At 37.9% G+C, this 24488-nt stretch overlaps 1 protein-coding gene across 10 annotated transcripts in view; it reads right to left on the bottom strand.

Annotated features, from left to right (window-relative positions):
• Positions 1 to 23566, bottom strand: part of Ccdc88a (coiled-coil domain containing 88A) — a 127858-nt gene extending 104292 nt beyond the window's left edge. For all 10 annotated transcript variants that reach the window (XM_042691155.1, XM_042691157.1, XM_042691162.1 and 7 more), the window contains exons 1-3: positions 23190 to 23566; positions 22990 to 23090; positions 3183 to 3291 (exon numbers count right to left, since the gene is read on the bottom strand). In XM_042691155.1, the coding sequence (XP_042547089.1) occupies positions 3183 to 3291; positions 22990 to 23090; positions 23190 to 23252 (273 nt within the window). In that variant the 5' untranslated portion in view covers positions 23253 to 23566. The remainder of the gene's footprint in view (positions 1 to 3182; positions 3292 to 22989; positions 23091 to 23189) is intronic.
• Positions 23567 to 24488: the final 922 nt, after the last annotated feature.

Genomic DNA, 24488 nt, shown 5'->3' with positions numbered 1-24488 from the left:
GGATCTCAAAGTTCAAAAGTTCAAAGCCAGCCCAGATAGGAAAGTCTGAGAGACTTTTATCTCCAATTAACCACCAATACACCAGAAATGGAGCTGGCAAATCACTAGTCTTCAGCAAAACAAAGTTCAGAGACAGCACCCAAGACCTGAGTTTAAGCCTCAGAAGCTGCAAAGAAAAAAGAAAGAGAAGAAAGGAAGAAAAGAAAGAAAGAAAGAAAAAAAAGGAAGAAAGGAAGGAAGGAAGGAAGGAAGGAAGGAAGGAAGGAAGGAAGGAAGGAAGGAAGGAAGGAAGGAAGGAAGGAAGGAAGGAAAGAAAGAGGGAGCAAAATCCTTCAAAGTAAAAGGGAAGCAGAGACAGAATAATAAAATGTGGGAAGTATTCAGAGAAAAACAATTGTCAACTAAGAGCTATGTGCCTAACAGCACTATTTATGAAAAACTATTTATGAGCTAAGGGCTAGAGGTACATCTGGGTGGCTGAATGACTGCCTAGGCGAGCATAAGCCCTTGAGTTTTCCACCAATATCATGGAAAGCGGAGGGGGGGGGGGGGGGGGGGAACCAGTGAGTGTGAGATGGGTAACTCAGTGGAAGACATGTTTAACATGTATGAAGCTTTGGGTTTAATTCTTATCACCAAACACAAGACAAAAATCAAAGAAGAGTGACATAAAGGCAAGTTTAGACAAATAAATAATGAGAAACTTTATTAACAAAATGCTCTCTCTGAACTTTTTTTTTTTAAATACTACAACATTTATTGATATCTATGTCTTTTCTTTCTTTTTTTTTTTTCCTGCTTATATGGTGCTGAGGAATCAAACCCAGGGCCTCACGCATGCAAGGCAAGTGCTCTACCACTGAGCCACCTTCCCAGCCCTCTCTCTGAACTTTTAAAAGATGTTGTGTTCTTCTTGCCAGATACAAGAGAAAATCATGGGAGAAAGGATTAAAAATGTGGCTTGATCTGAAGAAACATGACTATGATTTAAAAAAAAAAAAAAAAGCTTTCAATATTTGTAGAAAAAAGAATGAAAAGGTCATGTGCCTTTTTGTGATAGAGGGCTAGCCTTGAGCAAAAAAAAGCTCAGGAACAGAGCCCAGGCCTTGAATACAAGTCCCAAGACCAATACACACACAAAAGACATTAAAAAAAAAAAAAGAACAAAAATGTAAAAACACAAAAAACTTCCAAGTATAAGACAGAATGACTGGAATTAAAACATTCTAATCCAGGCACAGATGGCTCATGCCTGTAATCCTAGCTACTCAGGAGGATAAGATCTGAGGATCATGGTTTGAAACCAGCTCAGGCAGGAAAGTCCATCAAAAGGCTCAGGGTCAGCACCCACACCCTGAGTTCAAAGCCCAAGACTGCATACAAGGGGGAGGGGAGGCACAACAAATGGGGCATTCTAAGGTCACTGAACTACTCCATAAGAAAACAAAGATATTCACTAACTTTGGCTTTTGCAATTTTATATACATACGAAAGATATAATTTTATATAGCTTTTAGGGGAAAAAGAAATGAGTAAAATTTTTAAAACCATTGTTAAAAAAAAAAGTTAAAATTTAAACCATTTTTATAAAGAAAATATATAGAAGCAATTACTGGGAAATGATCCAACTCTCCCAGATGATTTAACCATTTTAAACTCATCTGTATCTATTAATATACCTTTAAAGTATATAATGAAAATTTTGGTAAGCCCAGTACAAAAGGATGTGACAACTCATCATTCTCAATAGCTGGTACAGATACAAAAATAATGAAGCTAAACTAAGTAGTTAAAATGTCAAAGAATCAGAATCATCATACAAACCACATTCTTTTTTCTTTCTTTTTTTTTTGCCAGTGCTGGGGCTTGAGCTCAGGCCTGGACACTGTCACTGAGCTTCTTTTTGTTCAAGGTTATTAGCACTCTACCACTTGAGCCACTGTGCCTCTTCCAGCTTTTTCTGTTTATTTGGTACTGAGGAATCAAATCCAGGACTTCATGCATGCTAGGCAAGCACTCTACCACCTATGCCACATTCCTAGCCTATAAATCATATTCTTTAACAAAAAAAAAAAATACTAAAAAAATCTCATGCTTGAAAACTTAAAAGTACACTTCTACTTAACTCAAGAATGAAATGAATCACAGCATAAACAAAAAAAATGCATAGAATTAAACATTTAAAATTGTACCAAGCCAAGCATTGTGCAATGAAGCTATAGTGATTCTCAGAGGCATATTAGTAACTTGAAGAAAGCTAGTAACTGAAAAGATAAAATACACATGCCGTTTGTTTTGTAATACTGGTATTTAAAACTCAGGGCCTCATGCTTGCTATGCAAGTGCTCTACCCCTTAAACCACGGCCCCTGTTTTGTTTGCTTTTTATATTTGCTTATTTATGTATTTATTTGTTTTTGTCGGTCGTGGGACTTGAAAAGTCTGGGCCTGGGCGCTGCCCCTCAGTTCTTCAGCTCAAGGCTAGTGCTCTATTACTTGAGCCACAGCACCACTTCCGGTTTTCTGAGTGGTTTATGAGTCTCATGGACTTTCCTGCCTGGGCTGGCTTTGAACTGCAGTCCTCAGATCTCAGCCTCCTGAGTAGGTAGGATTACAGGTGTGAGCCACTGGCGTCCAGCTGCTTGTTTGCTTTTTAAAGACCATTAAAAAAGCATACTCTATAAAAGCATAATTCAATTAGCTAACAAAATCACATTAAGCATCCTTTCAGGAAACTAGGAAAGGGTTGTAAAAATAGGTAATACATAGCAGTTATTTTTAATATTAGAAAATAATGAAGTACTTGCTTATAACCTTAATATTTGTAAGACTATCCAGCAAACAGATTAAAGGATCTGATAAATGATAAGCATTTAATATTACAGGATGGTTCAGCACCAGTGGCTCACACCTGTAATACTAGATACACAGGAGGCTGAGATCTGAAGATCACAATTCAAAGCCAGCCTGGGCAGGAAAATCCATGAGATTCCTATCTTCAGTTAACCAGCAAAAAAGCTGGAAGTGGAGCTATACTCAAGTGGTAAGAATGCTAGCCTTGAGCAAAAAAGCCCAGACCCTAAGGAATGGCACACACACAAAAAATTGGTAAATGAGTGACAGTAAATAACACAACAATGTAAGTTATTATTAAAATATTAAACTAAAAAAAGAACTACTTACCTGGTAATAAAATTTTATCTGTTTCACCAAAATGGATAAATTATGAATTCTAAGTGAAGCATCATTGTTGACTTTTTTATTAACTCTCTGACTCTCCGATTTAGGATTACTGAAAGAAATTTGAAAAAGTAAAATTATATTGAAGGATAATTAAAACTAATCATATAATACAGTTTTTTTCTTTTAAGAATGTGCAATAATCTGCACCAACACAGGTTACTTTAACATGTATTCTGAGCTTCCAATTAATATAATGCATCTGATACGTGTAAAATCAGCAAAAACATAAAAAAAGAGATGAGTTATAAAAAAAAAAGCTTAGGTCTTTTGTTCCCTGGAATTTCATTTTATAAATTAGATATGGCATTTTTTTCATACAAATAGCTAATTCACCCAGTAGTGTGACATTTTACCCCCAGATATAATTGACTTTTACCATTTCAATGTATCCACTTTATGCAAGAGCCAGGCTAATTTCTCTATTTTTTTTTTAATGTTCCACCAGACTACTTTATATATTTCTATGTTAACAGCTCTACTTTAACTAGTATAGTTGTGAGTACCTTGATGTCTGTAGTGCAAGAAGCCTCAACTAAATTATTTGTAAATTCATTTTAATATTCATAGCCCTTAACATTTGCAGGACCAATTTGTCAGAATGTACATAAACAAACCAACAAACCAACAAATCAAATTCTAGGATTTCAATTGAAATAAGCTCAGTCTTTGAACTTAAGGAGCAATTGACAACTTGATAGCACTGAGTCTTCCCACTGATGAGCATAGTCTGTCTCTGTCTGTCTGTCTGTATCTATCTACCTACCTACTTACCTATGTCCTGCCATTCAGCTCTTTTTCAAAACTTTTATAATTTTCCCCAGGATTTTTATTAGCTTTATTACTAGATGCCTTACAAGATTTGCTACTAAAGTAAACGTATTACTTTTAAAATCTACTTGTTCACAGGACATTGGTGATATATGAAAGCTACCAATTTTTGTATAATGCTCTTTAGCAATCATGCTACTCAGGAGGCTAAGATCTGAGGATTGTAGTTCAAAGCCAGCCTGAGCAGGAAAGTCTGTGATACTCTTATCTCTAATTAACCACCAGGAAACTGGAAGTAGAGCTGAGGCTCAAAGTGGTAGAGCCCTAGCCATGAGCAAAAAGAGCTCAGGGACACTGCCCAGGCCCTGAGGTCAAGCCCTATAACTGACTAAAAAAAAAGTCCTCCTGAACAGATTGTAGCTTTCCCATATTAATACACAATTATTCAAATATCACTTACTAAAGAACTAATTATTTCCCACTAATCTCCATGATAAAACAGCTTTCCATATAAGTGTAGGTCTACTTTGGAAGTTCATTCTGTTCCACTAAATTTGTTTATTCTTGTGCCTTTAAAACCTTTTTAATATTACTATAGTTTTATTTGTATCTTCACTTTAGGAAGACAAGCCCTATTCCTTTGTTCTGTTTTTTAAATCATCTCAGTAACATTAAGCCAGGCACCACTGGCTCATGCTTGTAATCCTAGTTACTTCAGAGGTTGACACAACCGGACCCCCCCACCCCCCAAAAAAAGAAGAATTTTTTCTTTTCTTTTTTTTTTTTTGGTCAGTTGTGGGCCTGAACTCTGGGCCTGGGCACTGTCCCTCAGCAATTCAGCTCAAGGCTAGCGCTCTATCATTTGAGCCACAACACCAATTTTTGCTTTTTCTGTTTATGTGCTGCTGAGAAATCAAACCCAGGGCCTCATGCATAAGGCAAGCACTCTACCACTGATCCACCTTCCCAGCCCAAGAATTTTTTTCTTATTTGAGCTTTTGGTTTTATGATTTTTTTCTATTTTTCCACATTATCTACTTTATCATTGCTAAAATATAGCAGAAAATGATAGGATTTTTAAATGTTGCACTTCTAATTGACTGCATTTATTTTAAAGGATTGAGGGGGGAAAATCATGCCATCCCAAATGTGCCTTTTCCTATCTTATTTTCTAGAATTTAATGGAACTGCTTTTAAGGTTTTATCATTAATATATAATTTTTGCTGTACTTTTCTGAATAATATCCTCTGTGAATGTTTGGACCTTAAATGTGCCCCAAAAGCCCATGCTTAGTCCCCCGCGTGGTACTATTTTAAGGTGGTAGAAATGCAGTAAAAATGCTTAAAAAGGGGGGGGCTATTAGGAGGTCTTAATTCACAGGAGTCATGCCCTTGAAGGAGATATTTGCAATGTGACCCATATTCCTTGCCTTTTTGTGCTCCCACCATCTACCCACCATAAGGCAAAGAGCTTATTCAACATGTACTCCCCACTCCCCACCATGTTGTTCTGTTATACCACCGGTCTAAAAGCAGTAGGGCCTACCAACCTTGGACTGGAACCTTTGAAGTTATCATCCAAAATAAACTTTCTCTGGTTTTTATTTAATCTGGTATTTTGTTACAGTAACAGAATGCTAATGAACATATTAAGCTCCCTTCTTATTCTATATCTAAATTGATGCTAAATATTATCTGGTTTTCCCAACATCTAACTCTCATTTGATCCTTTTTCTTTAATATGAAAATGTAGTTATATAATCACTATCAAAATCCTAGAGTACATATTATCTCAGACCTCTCCAATGTTCTAACAACTCTTCCAAGATTTTGTGCATAAGTGTTTTAATACTGAGTTACCTCTGTTTGTGTGTGTGTATGTATGCGCTCGCACACATGTGTGAGTGGGTGTGGTGTATGGCTTCAAGCTAGATTGACAGGCACTCTACCACTTTTTTGCTCTGGTTATTTCTGAGACACTCTCTCTGACTCTCTCCTCTCTGTCTCTCTGGCTCTCTCTCCCCCTCTTTCCCTCCCCGCCCCTTCTCTGCCTAGCCCAACCTAGACCACAGCAATCCTATTTACCCTATTGATTGAGATGAGGACCCAGGTTGTGATCTTTTTGCCCAGGTTGGCCTCCAACCACGACCCTCCCAATCTCTACCTCCCAAGAAGCTAGGATTACAGATTTGGGCCTCTGTTGCCAACCCTAACTGCTATTTTTACTCTCATTTTCTCCTAGGCTGAAAGCTCCTTGACACAGGGATCATATCACACTGAAACTTTTATTTCTAAAAGCTACCATATTTCCGGGGCTGGGAAGGTGGCTCAGTGGTAGAGTGCTTGCCTTGCATGCATGAAGCCCTGGGTTCAATTCCTCAGCACTACATAAGCAGAAAAAGGCAGAATTGGCGCTGTGGCTCAAGCAGCAGAGCACTACCCTTGAGCTGAAGAGCTGAGGGACAGTGCCCAAGCTCAGAGTTGAAGCTCCATGACCGCCCAAAAAAAAAAAAAAAAAAGTTACCTATTTCCTATTATTTGAAGATGAAGATGAGAACAAATTAGCAATTAAGCATAGTATTCTAAAAACTAGGTTTCCTAACAAAAATTATGAGATGACAGTCTAACTCACTTAACAGCCTAGTACAGATTTTCCCCTCTAAAGTGTCTGACTTTAAAATCAATTTAATAGTGAATGGTCCTAACCTATAGTTGAGATCTGCTGAAAGGGAGAATATCGGTAAATAAGGAATCTAACTTTACTGCAAGGGAAATAATGAAAAAAAGCACAGGCCGAGGCAAAGAGAATTTAAATGAAAAAGTGGGTATCTGATGTAGAAGTATGAACCAGAACTAGTTAACTTATAAAAACAGAATCACAGAAGTCAGATCACGTGTCACAGAAAACAAAGACAAACAGCAGATTGGCCAGGAAGTCATGGTTAAAAACCCAGACAGCTGAAGGGAAAATCTTGTTTAATGTAGTCAATTCCAGTACATTCTTAGTCAGTGAGTTCAGCAAATATTCAGAGTATCTATTGTACTGGTCAAATTACTTAATGTATAAAAGCTTGGTTTAGTAGTCAAGCTATCACTGTGGGGAAAAGTATAATTGTAACTAGGAAAACAGAATAGAAACAACCCTACTAATGAAATGTTACGTATACCTACAGTTATTTAAATTTCACTGGCAACCATTGATATTCATTAGTTCTTTAGCCTTCTTTTAATTTCTACTTCCCTAATTATTTACGGGAAAACTTTTCATATTGCTTCTCACCAATGACTACTCTTGTTTATATACTCATAATACTCAGACCTACAAAATAGTAGGATCCAGAATTACTATAAATAAGGAAATGGAAGATCAAACTGTCATTCACCAAGGACCATAGGGTTCTTTTTTTATACTATTTAGACTTTTCTCTTAAAAGTATCATTTAAAAGAAACAAAGAGAAGACTGACAGAAAAGCTCCAGCAATGTCTTCTATAAAACCTATGTGTACATAGTTTTATTATACTACTCCAGCATATTCCCAATTCTGTTGATAGTATGTAATCAAATTAAACATAATTCATCTTTCCTTATCAGTTCATCACAATATTATTTTATTATAAAACTGAGTATTTAAAATTAACAATATTGAATATTGGCTGGGAGGCAAGCTCCAGGGGGTAACTACCAAAAAAATCAGTATAACCTCTAAAAATGTATACATGTTAAAACATACTGTGCATATAGTGTACACACCCATTTATGTGTGTGTACAACATGACAACATACAACATACAACAGTATTCTTTTTATGACAACATACAACAGTATTCTTTTTTTTTTTTCTTTTTTTTGGTCAGCTATGGGGATTCAACCCTGGGCTGGGTGCTGTCCCTGAGCTCTTCAGCTCATGGCGAGCGCTCTACCATTTGAGCCACAATGCCACTTCCAGCTTTCTGGTGGTTTATTGGAGATAAGAGTCATAGACTTTCCTGCCCAGGCTGACTTTAACCACAATCCTTAGATCTCAGCCTCCTGAGTAGCCAGGATTACAGGTGTGAGCCACCAGCGTCTGGCACAACAGTATTCTTAGAAGCTTATTACTTCACTCCCATTTAACAAATTTTGTAATACTATATTATTATGACATAAAATTATTATTAATTTTTAAGTGTTTTTTCCCTCCCAAAGTAAAGTTGGTTGTTACTGCTTTTAGTAGTGTTGGGGATCAAACCTAGGGCTAAGCAAGCACTCTACCATTGAGCTGTATTGTCCAACTCTCAAAAATTTCATATTTTTAAAAATTTTTTGTCTAACATTCTTCACATGGTATCTCAAAATTCATTCAGTTGTCAGGCAATCTGAAAATTTGCTTTGTATAAAGCTCTTCTATGAACTAACCAAAAGTTGGTTTTTGGTTTGTTGTTAAAAGGGCCATACTGCAAAAGAAAATAGTATGGTTTGATTAAAATCTTTCAAGAATGTTTTGTTAAAAAACATGGGTTTTGTGTTTTTGTTTGTGTTGTTTTTTCCGGTCCTGGGGCTTGAACTCAGGGTCTGGGCACTGTACCTGAGCTGCTTTTTGCTCAAGGGAAGTGCTCTACCATTTGAGCGACAGCACTACTTCCAGCTTTTTCTGTATGTGGTTCTGAGAATTGAACCCAGAACTTCATGCATACAAGGCAAGCACTCTACCACTAAGCCACATTCCCAGCTCCCAAAATTTTCTTTTTATGAAACTGTTCTGCCTATCTTTGATATGTAAGAGAGATATGAGGAATTTCTATAACCTGTAGACTCATTTAGAAGTACAAAAGAATAATGGAGTCCTTTGGTCAACTCGGCTTATTTAGCATTCAAGGCTCCCAGTGTTCATTTGCCCTGTATCTGACTGAATGTTATTTTAGTATGATGTTAGAACTGAAAAATTCCTACCTCCTTAGAATCACTGGACTGATCATAATCTATCATCATATACTTTTGACTTGGGAGAACAGGACAACCACCAAGCACTTTTAGGCATGAATCCACAAAGCAATAAACTTTCAATTACACGGTTCAAGTTTCCTATTTGATATATGCCTAATCTGAGTTAAGGGTCACACTGACATATGTTAGAATCATGGAAAACTGGACCCTTTATCCCCAAGGATGTAATCTCCTTATGTAAGGAAAAATCTTGTGAAAAATCCTGAATTTCAACTTTATGGAAAATATTTAAGGATGAATTTACAGAAAGGCAAATTAATAGAGTAACTTCAGGAACAGTAACACCTAGCTTTTTAGTCAACATCTCATGGTAACACTGCTGTAGAAACTAACTAAACAATTAACAATATTAGCAGGACATGGGAAAATAGAGAAACACATCAGAAAGATAAAATCTTACCTATAACTATCAGGAAGTAAACATACACAGATACTACACACTATATAGTCACGCACACATACATAAAAAAGAAGTGATGTAAGGGAAGAAAGAGAAAAAGAGTAAGCACATCATTATTGGTTTTCACTTCTGAAACTTTTTGGTCTTAACTAATTCTTATAATCCTGGAAAATATTTTTAAAGTATATTTGAAAAGCACAATATAATTATTTTCTTCATGAACCTTGTATATTTTACTTATTTCTAGGAGAAAATATTAGTAATTGTGGGCTGGGAGCATGGCTTAGTGGTAGAATGCTTGCCTAGCATGCGTAAAATCCTGGGTTAGATTCCTCAGTCCCATATACACAGAAAAAGCCAGAAGTAGTGCTATGGCTCAAGTGGTAGAGCTCAGGGATAGTGCCCAGATACTGATTTCAAGCCCTAGGACTGGCAAAAAGAAAAAAGAAAACATACACACACACACACACACACACTAGTAATTGTGCCTGATTGTATAAAGCACATTTAATGAAGCTATACTATACCTAAAATTCAATGCCAGGATTCACAGCATCATAAAATATTGATGAGACTAAAGTTTAAAATAAGTAAAAACTAAAATAAAATGAAAAGGTAAAAGACTGCATCATAAAATATTGATGAGACTAAAGTTTAAAATAAGTAAAAACTAAAATAAAGTGAAAAGGTAAAAGGCTGCATCTTATGTAAAGACAGAAAAACTCTAATTCATATATATTTATTTAATGATATATACAATAAAATCTCAATAGTCAGCAAACAATCTAGATGACTCCATGCTTCTTTAAAAAGAAAGTACAGTAAGATGATACAAAGCGACATGAACCCCAAGATATGGACACAAGAGGTCTTTCTTTGTTGATGTTTTTAATGTACTATGTGATTTTTTTCTTTTTTTTAATGTTTTTTCCCCTATGATGTATCCCCTGTTGTCACTGTACTTGATTTTGGTACCCTCCATCTTGTATATGCATTTGTCTAATTTGGGGAGGGGAAGGGGAATAACAAAATGCTGAAACAAGGACACAGGATGACCCATTGCAACAATGATACCCACAAGATACTATATTAGAAACGAATTTTACAACTGGTGGGGGGCAGGAATGAGGGAAATGGAGGAGTGAAATGGTGGAAATGGAGGAGTAAAATGGTGGAGGGAAGGGAGAGTGGGAAAACAAAAAGGGGTGGGGGGAGGCGGAGCTGGGAAGGTGGCTCAGTGGTAGAGTGGCTCAGTGGTAGAGTGTCTGGCATGCATGAGGCCCTGGGTTCGATTCCTCAGTACCACATATACAGAAAAAGCCAAAAGTGGCACTGGCTTAGTGGTCAAGCGCTAGCCTCGAGCTGAAGAGCTGAGGGAGAGCGCCCAGGCCCGGAGTTCAAGCCCCACAAGCAACCAAAAAAATAAAAAAATAAAGGAGGAAGTAACAATGCTGGACAAGAAATGTACTCACTCCCTTACTCATGTAACTGTAACCCCTATGTACAGCATTTTTTACAATAAAATAAAATATTAAAAAAGAAAGTACAATCTACTAAGTATTCTAAATATTCTGACTTTCATTTTAACTGTATTTTTTTGTCTTTTCTTTTTTGGTACTGGGGATGGAACCCAGAATGTTGCACTTGCTAGGCAAGCACTTTGCCACTGAGCTATATCCCAGCCCTGACTTTCATTTTATTTAATATTTAAATGCTAAATAATGTTAATTCAAAATAATCTTAATTAAGGAAGATTTATGAGGGTTTTTTTGAAAGTATTTTTACAGAACATACCGTTGGAAAAGCCTTTTTCTAAAATAAAAGATAAGCTATTAAATGATACCCATGTAACACATGGATTATGAACTGGTACTACTTCCTACTAATACGCAGCTGTTTCCAAAGCAACATAAACTCAAATCAACTATCTTTCTAGCTATCTTTTTATTAGATGAAAATGAAATACCTTCAATGTTTTAGTAAATAATAGCCTAAAATATATCCCAAATCTGTCTAATAAAGTTAAATATCAAGGGGGTAGCAAAAGCGATTCTCAAACTATTTCACATTTATAAATGGCCTGTAAGACAAGTCGTAGTAATTTCACTGACATAATAAACAGGTAATAGTATTACCTACCACTGTATATATACAATTTTAAATTAGGAGAAAAAATAAAGGAAAAGTTAGCACTTATTCTCAGAATTGGTCCCTGGATAACCAAGAGTTATGTCTTTATTTATTCATTGACTAATATCTATGAGAAACAGAAATCTGATCATTTTAATGGCTTTATCCTTTTCTATTCAGCTTCAAATCTGTTGTGTGTTTTCTGGACCATCTGTTCTCTGTTGGTGCTTACATGGTACTGGTTAGGCACCATTAGCACTTTTAGTACATGTGTTCAGGCTTCTCACCATGCCACTATAGTATGACTAGTTTTATAGTTTTTATTTTAAATTTTTGAGATCTCATAATATCTGTATGTCACTAAACCATGTGAAAAAATAAGTTATCTACATATCTAACAAAATTTCCATAAACTAGAATGTTTGCTTTAACTGAGTAAAGCGCATCACAATTAAGGGCTGTCTGAATACTAAGATATCTTATCCTTGAGTATCAAGAGGAAAATGAGTGGACTTTTTTTTTTTTTTTTGGTCCAGTCGTGGGACTTTTTTTTTTTAAGATACTATTTCAACTTAATTTCCATCTCAACTTTTCAAAAATTAAATCACCATGCATAACAGGTAACAAATACAACTTAACATTTATATAGTCCTTACATATCAATAGCATACTTCCATTCAATCTTTCCAATGACCAGTCATATTAGAGAGGTATGTAACATATAATCACTACAGAGATTACAGAAACAGCCCCTCTAATATATTTATCCTTTTAGATAATACTTAATTACTTCTTCAAAAGTTGAAGCCAGGTGCTGGTGGCTCACGCCCATAATCCTAGCTACTCAGAAGGCAAAGACTTGAGGATCTCAGTTCAAAGCCAGCCCTTGAGACTCTTATCACCAATTAACTACCAGATAACCAGAAGTGGCACTGTGGCTCAAGTGGTAGAGCACATGCTCATGCCTTGAGCTGAAGAGCTCAGGGACAGTGCCCAAGCCTAGACAAAAAAAAGTTAAAAGAAAAAAATTGACATTTTTTAAATTAGCCCAAGACTGAGCTAGCAATACAACAATTACATTCATTAGTTTAACAAACACAAAATCGTTAATGCTTTAGAATCTTTTAATGCTTTACAGATTCCAAATAGACTCAAAATTAGTAAAAGTCCAGTATTATACAAATACTAACTTTAGTTTTATCTAAATTAGATAAAATAGCTGAAGACCTACCCTTTGTTTATTTTTGTGCCAGTCGCAGTGTTTGAACTCAGGACTTCACTCTCCTCTGGCTTTTATTCCCAACACAGCTAGTACACTACCACTTGCACTACAACCTACAACCCAGCATTTTACTAGTTAATCAGAGATAGAATCATTTGAACCTTTTTGCCCAAGCTGGCTTGCATCTTTGATCCTCAGATCTCAGCTTTCTAAGTAGCTAGGATTATAGATATGAGCTGATTTTTGTCATAAGTCCGTGTGAGCCCTTTATATCAAGAAAGCAATTTTCTAACATTTTGGTTTCAGAAACCCTCTCTCAACTCTCAAGGTGCAGTCAGTTTACCCATATTTATTTATTTATTTATTTATTTATTTATTTAATTACAGAGACAGGGTCTCTCACTTTGTAGCTTACCTACGCTATCCTATCATAGAAGACTCTCCTGGCCTCAGCCTCTGAGGGCTGAGATTATAGAAATGCACAGAAGCATCTTTACTTTTGTGCCACCAGTGCTTTTTCAACACCGCCAAATGGCATGTTTGTATTATTATGGAAATAATTCTGACCTGACAATCATCTTCAGAATCACTGGGGTCTGCTGATTTCACTTTAAGAATGATATTGGGCAAATCATTTTCTATTGTTGGAATGGAGATCTAAGGACTTAGTATTATGCTAACCAGTTCTTTGAATAAGGTAGTAAAACATTTATTTCTATAGTAACTGACCACATGACTGAAATGGAAGAATGTTAATAGGATCAATAGGCAGCATTGATCTATGATGGAACCTTTACCCACTGTCCTTAAATTGAAGACAGAGCCACAGAGGTTTGTTTTCATTTTTCTTAATCAGTATTCTAGAGTAATAAATAATAGCTTCAGTTCCAGTCAGTCCTAGAGACTCAAGAAATACTGAAGAGGGCTGATGTTTTTCCTTGATCAGTGGCAAACTACTATGGGTATTATTCCCTTTTTAATAACTTAAATACAGTAATAATAGTCAACATGAACTCTCCTCCTAGGGTAATTTAAATATTATATTTGATTAATTATTAGTGACAAGTACCACTGTCTCTTTTTTCTCCTCCTAGTGCTGAGGGCCTTTACACCCCAGGCAAGTCTCTTATCACTGAACATATTCCCCATTTTAAACCAGCTTTGAACTCAAATCTAACCCAAGCAAGTCTTGAGCTCAACAATCCTGCCTCATCCTCTGGAGTCCTGGGATTATAAACATACACAATTGTATATGGCAAACAAAGAAAACCTATATAAAATATTTCCAGAGTACAATATATTTTCATTAATAAACTAAAATAAATTGTAATTATGGCAACTAGCCTCGTTTTAAATTTTGACTAAAAATCTTTTTTCAAGGGCACAGACCTTTTCAATACCTGAAGCTGAAGTAACTTCAGCTAGAGAAGAAGACTTATAACAAAGGGTGGAATTGCAATAAAAAATTACCATCTTCCTCTCTAAATTCTGTGATTAAAAACATTAATAGCAATCAGAGCACCAGTGTCGGCTATTTAAAGGACAGGATCTTTTGGTTCATTTTGGCTCCTTAAGTTTCTGTGCAGGTGGTTCAGAAGACACTCACAACTACCTTCTATGAGGATAAAGTGTAACCTCAATTTATCACCTAAGTCTTCCTTTTGAAATCATGAGCTACTAATAGAGTTTCAAAACAGCTACAACGACAAATTCTACCAATACCATTGTCTTCTAGACTTCTAGTGTTTTTCACTCTACCAAGTTTCCAGAATTATCTCTTAGTGATGTATTTTTAGAAAGCTGTAATTGATGTTGACCTTTTGGTGTTTATGCTTAAAAGTGAAGAACTGTGCTGGTGCCTATTATCCTAGGTATTCAAGTGGGAAATTAAGAGGATCATAGTTTGAAGCCAGCCCAGGCAGAAAAAGACATGAGACTTCATCTCCAACATAATGAGCGAAAAATAAAGGCTAGAGACATGGTTCAAGTGGTAGAGGTCTTGTTATTTGAGATAAGGTCTTGATAACTTTTGCTCAGGCTGGCCTTATGAACCATACCCTCCTTTATTCCCTCCCAAGTAGCTGATTTACCAGCATGTCACCACACTCAGTTTATTTTTATTTCGCCACAAGGATTATGTTTATGTACATAGTTATGTTTTCTTCCTTCCCCAAGATGAATTATTCTTCAGTATCCACAGTGTTAAAATTAGCTATTGGTTGCCTAGCTTTCTATTTTAATTTTTAAATTAATATTCATTTCTGTCTCTACGAGTAAGAGATCATAGATTTTATCTTTTTTTAAATTTTTATTTTTATTTTTTGTGAACATGAGATCATAGATTTTTAAAGACTAATGAGTGAAACTCTTTCTGGGCTTTAGTTATCTTAATTAATGTTCAGTTTATCTATACATAAGCAATGGTCTAACCTTGGTACTAGTCACTATTCAGAACTGGAACCTCCAAAATCTGAATTTCTTCAACCTCTGACTACAACTGCCTGTTCTTTTTGTTTCTTTCTTCTAAACCTAAACCTAGTCTCTTCCTTTATTTCTGCTTGAACCTCTGAACTATCACTTAAGAATTAACTACTCATTGGGGCTGGCAAGGTGGTTCAGTGGTAGAGCGCTTGCTTTGCATGCATGAGGACCTGGGTTCCATTCCTCAGCACCACATAAGCAAAAAGAAAAAAAAGCCGCAAGTGGCGCTGTGGCTCAAGTGGTAGAGTGCTAGCCTTGAGCTGAAGAGCTGAGGGACAGCACCCAGGCCCAGAGTTCAGGCCCCACGACTGGACCCAAAAAAAAAAAAAAAGAATAAACTACTCACAGCCAGGGGCCAGTGGCTCACACCTGTAATCCTAGCTACTCAGGAGGCTGAGATCTGAGGATCAGGATTCAAAGCCAGACTGGGCAAGAAAGTCCATGAGGGGCTGGGAAGGTGGATCAGTGGTAGAGCGCTTGCCTTGCATACCTGAGGCCCTGGGTTCGATTCCTCAGCACCACATAAGCAAAAAAGAAAAAAGCCAGAAGTGGAGCTGTGGCTCAAGAGTGGTAGAGCGCTAGCCTTGAGCTGAAGAGCTGAGGGACAGTGCCCAGGCCCAGAGTTCAGGCCCCACAACTGGACCCCCCCCCCGCCCCCCCCAAAAAAAAGAAAGTCCATGAGACTCTTATCTCCAATAAACCATTCAGAAAATCAGAAGTAGTGCTGTGGCTCAAGTGGTAGAGCACTAGCCTTGAGCTGAAGAGCTGAGGGACAGCATTCAGGCCCAGAGTTCAAGCCCCATGGCCAAAAAAATAAATAAATTTTAAAAAAATTAACTACTCTGTAGTATAGTGAATTGGGAGGAAAAAGCAATCTCCAGTTCTGAATAAATTCTACAGGACTTTTAGTTTCTGAGCAGGTATAAGGATTACTGGTTACCCAAATATGCTGACTGACTCCTCTACAAATGTGTATTTAACAAATTTCAAGTAAGTCATCAACTTTGCATGACTATTATTGTATTCATCTTTAACTCCTTTTGTGATTTCCTCCCTTTGTGATTTCTTCCCAACAGCCTTGTAAATTCTTTCCACTTTCCTCAAACCTACTGATTCCCCCACTTAGATTCACATCTTCTGGTTTTTTTTTTCATGCTTTTTTTTTTGTCTTTGATTAAAATATTATTCTTTTCACATCCCCACTGTTTATAACTAATGTCCATCCTTATCACTCGTAGTCAACTTTCATCTCTAGCCAAACATTATCTCTTACAAGAAGTCCTTTTATTTTTATTTTTTTGTGGTGCTACAAACTGAATCCAGAACCTTCCACACAGTGAGCAAGCACTACCGTTGAGCCACATCCACTCCAAGAAATCTTTCTTCATGTGAATCATTGCTTCCCTCTTTGTGCCAACCCTCTATCAAGGTCAGTGATTCCATTATGTAACACATCATACAAACATGTTTACATGCTTCTTTCCCTTACCAGTGGATAAATATATCCCAGAAACTAGCAGTTTGTTATATAGTAAGTACTCAGAAACTATCCACCGAACAAAATGATCTTTAGCTAGACAAGGGTGGTTCGTACCTACAATTCTAGCTAACTCAGGAAACTGAGATCTGAGGATCCCAGTTTGAAGCCAGCCCAAGGAAGACAAATCTTTGAAATTCTTATCTCTAATTTACCAACAGAAAAACAGAATTGGAGGGTCAAGAGGTACAGAGATATGTTCTAAGTCCCATTCTGGCCTTCCTTGGGGCATAAAGTTCCACTGGCTAAAGAGCTATGCAAACAAAGGGAAGTGTTCATATACCCCCACACCTCTTTTCTAGATGACATTCTAGGTACCTGAAACTTTGGATGGTCTTGATCAAACACCATTAGTCCAATTGCAGGGTCTGCACAGGTCCCTTTCCCATGTCTATCCCAAGGAGGGACATTATAGATGTATATCACCCTTGGGTCAAGGGGAGACAGTGTGTGGAAGAGAATGAGAGAGCCTGGACTTTGGACATATACCTAAAGTCAGAGTCAATAACCATACTTGGTAATGAAAACCTATACATTTTGTTATTTTATGATTATTTTAGTATAATAACCAAATCTTAAGATTTGATGGGGCAAAAAAAAACATTTCTCAGTAAACAGCCTCTACTCAATAAGTGGCTTTTTTACATACACATTATGAAGCTGATTCCCAGGATACTTGAGCAGAAATTGCATGACAATGGCAGGGCTTTAATTTTTTTAGTTATGATAAAGGTGATATATAGAGGGGTTATAGTTATATAAATTAGGTTTAAAAGTATATTTATTTTGGGACAACATCACCCCTTCCCTTGTTCTCTCCCAGTTTTTAGGGCTTTAATTTTTAAAAAAGATTTTCAGAGTTAGTATCAGTGACTCATTCCAGTAATCCCAACTACTTGAGAGGCAAAGATAAGGATAATCAAAGTTCAGGGCCAGCTTAGACAAAAAAGTTTATGAAACTCATCTCAACAGAAAAAGCTGGGTATGATGGTGCATGTGTGTCACCCCAGCTACAAGGGAAGAATAAATAAAAGATTCACGCTCACTAAAGCAAGATCTTATTTCAAAAATAACCAAAGTGAAAAAGGGCTGCAGGTGAGGTTGTACTTCAATGTACAATAATCACTTCGCATGTTCAAAGCACTTAGTTCAGTCCCCAATTCCACCAAAATAAGTAAATAAAGTAATAGTAATTTTTAAAGAGCATATATAGGGACTGGGAAGGTGGCTCATTGGTAGAGTGCTTGCCTTGCATGCATGAGGCCCTAGGTTTGATTCCTCAGCACCACATAAGCAGAAAAAGCCGGAAGTAGCACTGTAGCTCAAGTGGTGGAGTGCTAGCCTGAAGCTGAAGATCTGAGGGACAGCCCCCAGGCCCAGAGTTCAGGCCCCAGGACCGAACAACAACAAAAAAAGCATATATAAGTATATAAAAATGATAAAATATTTTAAATATAGATCTTTAGAGTTAATTAATGGGTTCAGTCATAAAAATCAATTTCAAGCATTGTTCTGATGCTAATAATTTTCTCAGTATTTAAACTGTTAATATTAAACCCCATTTATATTTTAAGCTGCTTAGACAGTGTTAATAGCACTCCCTCTAAGATTATAAATGTACATAAATTCCTTAAAAGGTCGTAATATTCAATAGCAGTTATAAAACTAGTTTCTCAAACAGAAAAATTATAATGTCTGTTTCACTGTTACCAAGCCTTAAAACTAGCATGAGGACTGAAATAGGAAAATGCCCTGCAGCATACAGAACGGCTGGTCTATCATCCAAGATTTCTAAATAGCTTCTCCCTTCCCATTAGTTAAAGATGGCTGATGTCTCCTCACAAGTTCCTAGGGGCATTTCCCTCTCTCCCCGATACAAGGAGCTATTCAATGAAATCCAAGATGCATCTTTCAATATACTAAATCCCAAGTCAGTGAACAGACTTCAAAAGCATACAAGAAGTCATTGAGGTCAACTCCTCATTTTCAGCATCTGGTTACAAAATGACAACACTGGAATCAATAACTTAATCAATATTCTTCTTCAAATAAATGTTTTAGATGAAGACTCTATAGTAAGCCTTCCATAATGAAAGTCTATGTCACATCAAGCAGTAAGAAAAGACTAGTAGGTCAAAAACGTAATAAGTGTAAAAAACAGATTTGTACTTCTTGCTATAACGTAGTAATAAGAATCAAATTCACTCTCTTGCCTGAAACAACTAGAAAAAAAGACAAAATATATTAAATGTTTTTCAAGACACTGGACATCAAGCAATAAACCAGTTATCTTTGATAGATGAGAAACAAAACTAAGTCCAAGAACTGACCCAGCTTATTCACTTGAAATAGTTCCTAAGCCATGAACAGAGAAGAGGAAACCTATTTAGTGCAATAAACACTCTCTGAAACAGAACTAGCCAGATTACTACAGGGATTTTGCCTCAACAGTATAACAAAGTAATAGTGCTTAACAAAACTTGAAAACTCAAAAGTCCTGAGTGGATCAAACTCTTTCAGTGTAACTTAACTACATTCCAGAACAAAGTTCAAGATTTCTGCATTCAGTGGAATATAAATATAACCAATAACCAACAACAAGGCAAAATTTCAACAATGACACCAAATAAAAGTTCACAAGCCTACAAGAGCAAGACAATACAATCCATAATGAGAAGAAAAACCAAAGTGAAATGAAATGACACAAACAGAATTAGTAGGAATGGAACATAAGCCAGTTATAACTGCATTCTATATGTTTAAGAAGCTAAAAAGACAAAGCACAAAAACGAATTTCTACAGATTAAGCTATATAATGTCTGAAATCAAATACATGCTGCATATGACTAACAGTAAATTAAACATTATAGACCAAAAAATAAACTTAGAGGTATCACAGTAGATTATCCAATGAAATGACAAGAAAGGCAAAAGAAAAAGACATAAGTATCAGTTAGATTTAAGACAACTTCAACCAACCTAATACACATGTAACTGGACTTCCAAAAAGAGGAATATACATATATATATATATATATATATATATATACACACACACACATATACATATATATATAATCACATATTTAAAGAAATAGTACTTGTAATTTTTCCAGATTTGATTTTTTAAAAAAAAACCTACAAACCCAAAGTTTACTGAACTGCAAATAAAAGGAACATAAAGTAAACATACGAACAGTTTCATTTACATATGGTTCTCACTCATGATTTTATAACAAATGTAAGTACTTAGACAAAGGCTAACTTTTACATTCTAACTAACCTTAAGGTACAGTGTTTCGAAGGCCACTTTAATAAGGTGCATTAAATTGGTTATCTGAGTATAGAAAAATCCTATTTCAAAAGCAGCCAAATATAGCTTTTAAAATTATGGATTATTTTGTTGCCTTACCACTTAAATAAATTATATAAGTAAATATGTATTGATCTGATTCTAGAAAATTATTTAAGAAAACAAGAGCTTACTTTTCTTTTTTCCCTAATTTCCTTTCCCTTAACTTATTTAGGTCATTCAGAACAGAATGAGGACATTGAAAAAAGCTACAGAAACTGAGAGGTGGAACTGAAAACAGAAGTGGATTTGAGGTTTAGAAAGCAACCAGTGCTCCAAAAAACAACCTGGTAACCACTACTCTGGAACATCATCATTTCCAACATAAACATATATGTATTTTTTTTAAATATAAGTGTGCTTAAAAGTGTAAACATGTTGACACATTTTTGCTGTTAGCATTAAAAATATTGAAATAGGGGCTGGGAAGGTGGCTCAGTGGTAGAGCGCTTGCCTTGCATGCCTGAGGCCCTGGGTTCGATTCCTCAGCACCACACAAGCAAAAAGAAAAAAGCCGGAAGTGGCTCTGTGGCTTAAGTGGTAGATCATTAGCCTTGAGCTGAAGAGCTGAAGGACAGTGCCCAGGCCCAGAGTTCAGGCCCCACGACTGGACCAAAAAAAAAAAAAAAAAAAATTGAAATATTTCTGAAAAAGTATCATCTAAATAAAACTCATTAATGTAAAAGTAATATATTTTCCTTTTTTTTTTACAAACCCATCTCTCTTTTTTTAAGGATTCATCCCACTAATTCAGACTTTCCTGTCTAAAACTAACCAAGTAAAGAAACATAAGGATAAAGTTCTGAATATGTAACATAATGGCTACCTTCCTGTCAAAGGTGTTCCCTAAAATATTAATATTTTTTTCATTATTTTTATTAAAATGTTATTTTTCATCATTGCTAAAATATCATTTCATCACTCTAAATTTTGCTTAGGAAACAGTGGGATATTGCAAATAAAAAATTCCATGGGTGGCTGTTTATATTTACTAACCCTAAAATAATACTGACAGTATAGTTTCCTAAGAAAAAAATATATATATACACATATACACCTAGATACATTAAGACAGTATATTTTTCTCTTTGGATGGCTATACAAAAACATGTTTTGGGCCAGGTATTGGTGGCTCTCCCCTGTAATCCTAGCTACTCAAGAGGCTGAGATCTGAGATCTGAGGTCCAATGCTAATCTCAGCAGGAAATCCATGAGACTCTTATCTCCAACTAACCACCTAAAAGTGGCGCTGTGGCTCAAAGTGGTAGAACACTACTCGTGAGCAAAAGAGCTCAGGGATAGTGGCCAGTCTGTAAGTTCAAGCCCACAATCAACAAAAAGAAAAAAAATGTTTTTGGAAAAAGTGTAACAGTATAATTCTTCCCTGTGAGATCAACATGTACAGGAAAAACATACACAAATCTCTGAGTTCAGAGAACAGTTAGTAATGGATTTGACATCTAATCTCTTGCATAGAAAAATCAAACAAACTAATTTTCACGAAACTGAACTGATATATGTCCAGCTATTACAGCAGAACAGACTTACTTTCTAAAAACAAGTATGTGTAATGCATAAAATTCCCTCATATATAAAAGGATAGGAATGTCTTCAAAAGTTTCAAACTACCCTTGTAATCAGGCTCTATTCAGGACAAATAAGGGTACATACACATTATTTTAGGCACAAGTATAATATTCAGTTTGGTAACCTACACTTATGTACATGAGTGTATGTACACTATAAAACCTCTTATGATAAAATGGAATAGCTTTTCATTGATTCAGCTAAAAACATGCTTTCAATATTCAATTCCAATCTCAAAAAATATACATTCCTATTTAATAACCCTCAATAAAGTCTCTATCATAAAAGACAAAGATTTGGCACACATTCCTATTTAATAAACCTCAATAAAATATCATAAAAGACAAAGATTTGGCAAGGGCTGGTGGCTTACATCTGTGATTTAGCTACCTAGAGAACTGAGATCCAGATGATCACAGTTCAAAACCAGCGTAAGCAGAAAAGTTCTTGAGACTCCATCTCTAAAATAATCAGTAAAAAGCTGGGCTAGAGATGTGATTCAAGTGGTAAAACACCAGCCTAGCAAGCAAGCATGAGACTTCAGACCCCAGTACAAAAAAAAGGGCAAAGATTTGCCTAATAATTCATTAATCTTGTCAAAATTTAAGTTACTTATATAAATATCTGAAAATACCTTTAAACAATTCACCCAATACTAAGCAATCTAATAATTTTTCAGTAACAGTAGGTTATCTCAGGGAACTTATTATAGGTATTTAAATTGCTTGCTACCGTAAATCTTCATCCATCAGAAATGCTTGAATTTATTCTGAAATCTGTTACTGCCCCATCAGTTTCGAGTTTTATGCCATTTTATTCGTAGACACAAAAGGTTAATAGGAAACACTGCTGCTCCAAACACAAATAACTTTTACAGTAAGGTCTCCCCCCCCCCTTTTAGGAAACTAGATTCATATTTCTTTCTCTCTCCCTCCATCATTTGTCCACATTATCAAAGACACAATGTGTTTTGAATTTCAACACTGAACACACACACACCAAAAAAAAAAAAGACAATAAAAAGGCTGGCCGAATGAAGAATTCAAGCTTCTAATTTGTAACAGATAAAATTACAGGTTGTTATAAATGGGCTGGGCATCTACCCTGAACACTCCTTTCAAGATCCAATCCTTCAAACACCTCAGTTTTTCTGACCCAAAGAATCAAATTAGGGGTTTAAAACCCAACGTCTCTTAAATTCATGGCATGTTATTTTTCAAAGAAAACAAGTTACCTTAAAAAGAAAAGAAAAGGAAAAGAACGAAACGAAGCAAACAACACTTACATTTGGAGCATGACCTGGTTCAAGAACACCCCATCCACCAAAGCCACATACTCATCCAGATTGGTCCCACTGCCTGCGGCCAGAGGTCCGAACGTTTTCACCTGGAACAGAAAGGATCGTCGCGGCGTGAACGCCCACCTCCATCTCCGCGGCCGCACACACAACCCCGCAACACATACAATAAAGGACACCCCACTTACCCAGGTGACCAAGGGGCTGGTCATGAACTGCTCCAAAAGCGGAGTGAAAATTTCGTTCTCCATTTTTTAACAGATTATGTGTTTGAGAGCAGGGGGGGGATGGGGGGAAAAAAAAGGAACTAGCACAAACATACGCCTAGGGGACGGGTTCGCTGCACGCTGGGGAAGTAAGGAGGAATCAATGAAAGTCCATTGCGAGCAGCCAGGAAAATCCCATCGAGGAGCTGGGGGGAAATCTCCCTCGTCCAAAGCCGCCGAGGGCAGGGAGCCCCAGTCCCGGGGAGCGCCCCCGACAGCCCCACCGGCCGCGGCCGGCGCTGCAAACGTCTGTGCCCGACGAGCAGGGGCAGAAAAAAGGCATCTGGAGCAGGAGGAAGGGGAAAGAGAGCCGGAGCGGCAGGACAAAAAGGGAAAGAAGAAAAAAAAAAGCCCCTCAAGGCTGCCCAGCGCCCACGGCAGCCGAGCGGCCGAACGGCCCCACGAGGAACGGATCCCCACGCGGGCGGGATGGAAAAGCCGCGTCCCGGGGCTCCGGGAGGCCGCCGCGCTCGGGCCCGGCCTCGGGGCTGCGCTCGACCCTCGGCGGCGGGCGCAGAGCCTCCGCGGGTCCGCAGCCCCTCAGCGCCTCCGGGCAGGGCTCGCCCCTTCCTCCCGGGCGGACTCCATCCCTCGGCGGCCCTCACGCCTCGCCGGCCTCCCCTGGGCTCCTGCCCGAGGAGGGTCTGGGGGGGTTCGCTGTGTGTCCCTAAGCCTCGGGCTGGCCAGAGCCCCGCCACAGTCTCTTCAGCAGCGCCTCTGGGAAAGCCCTCGACACAAAATCAGCGCCGCGCTCCAGCCTCCCGCTCTGCCCTCTGGAGGAGCCGGAGTAACGGCCTAGGAACCGCAGTGCCGCAGCACACCCCACTCCGGGCCGTCCAACCAGCGCCCGCCAGCCTGCGGGCCGAGGGAGCGCGTGGCTCCCTCCGCGCCGATATCCTTCCGCCGGCTCACACACACACACCCCCCACCCCTCCTGCCCCGCCCCTCCCGCGCCGCTGCCTCTGGATTGTGGGAGAAGAAAACCGCTGCATGAGCGCGCTCCCGAGCGCGCGCGCTCCCGAGGGTCCGGGTCCGGCCCTGGCCGTCGCTGCTGCTGCCGCCGCCCAGATTCAGGCGCGCGCGAGCGTTGCAGCTGCTGCGGCTGGCCCGCGCGCCTCGCTCGCGCCGGGAACGCTTGCCAGGGCCCCGGGGAGGGGGTGGGGGACGCAGTAGGAAGGGGGGGTGGGGGCGCTGAGGGGGATGGGCAAGGCCAAAGAGGGG

The sequence above is a fragment of the Dipodomys spectabilis genome, unplaced genomic scaffold (assembly GCF_019054845.1).
Source record: "Dipodomys spectabilis isolate Male_0828 unplaced genomic scaffold, ASM1905484v1 ptg000141l, whole genome shotgun sequence".
Taxonomy (NCBI): Eukaryota; Metazoa; Chordata; class Mammalia; order Rodentia; family Heteromyidae; genus Dipodomys; species Dipodomys spectabilis.
Note: the sequence above shows the minus strand (reverse complement) of the source record. Positions and strands in the feature narration are given on the sequence as shown.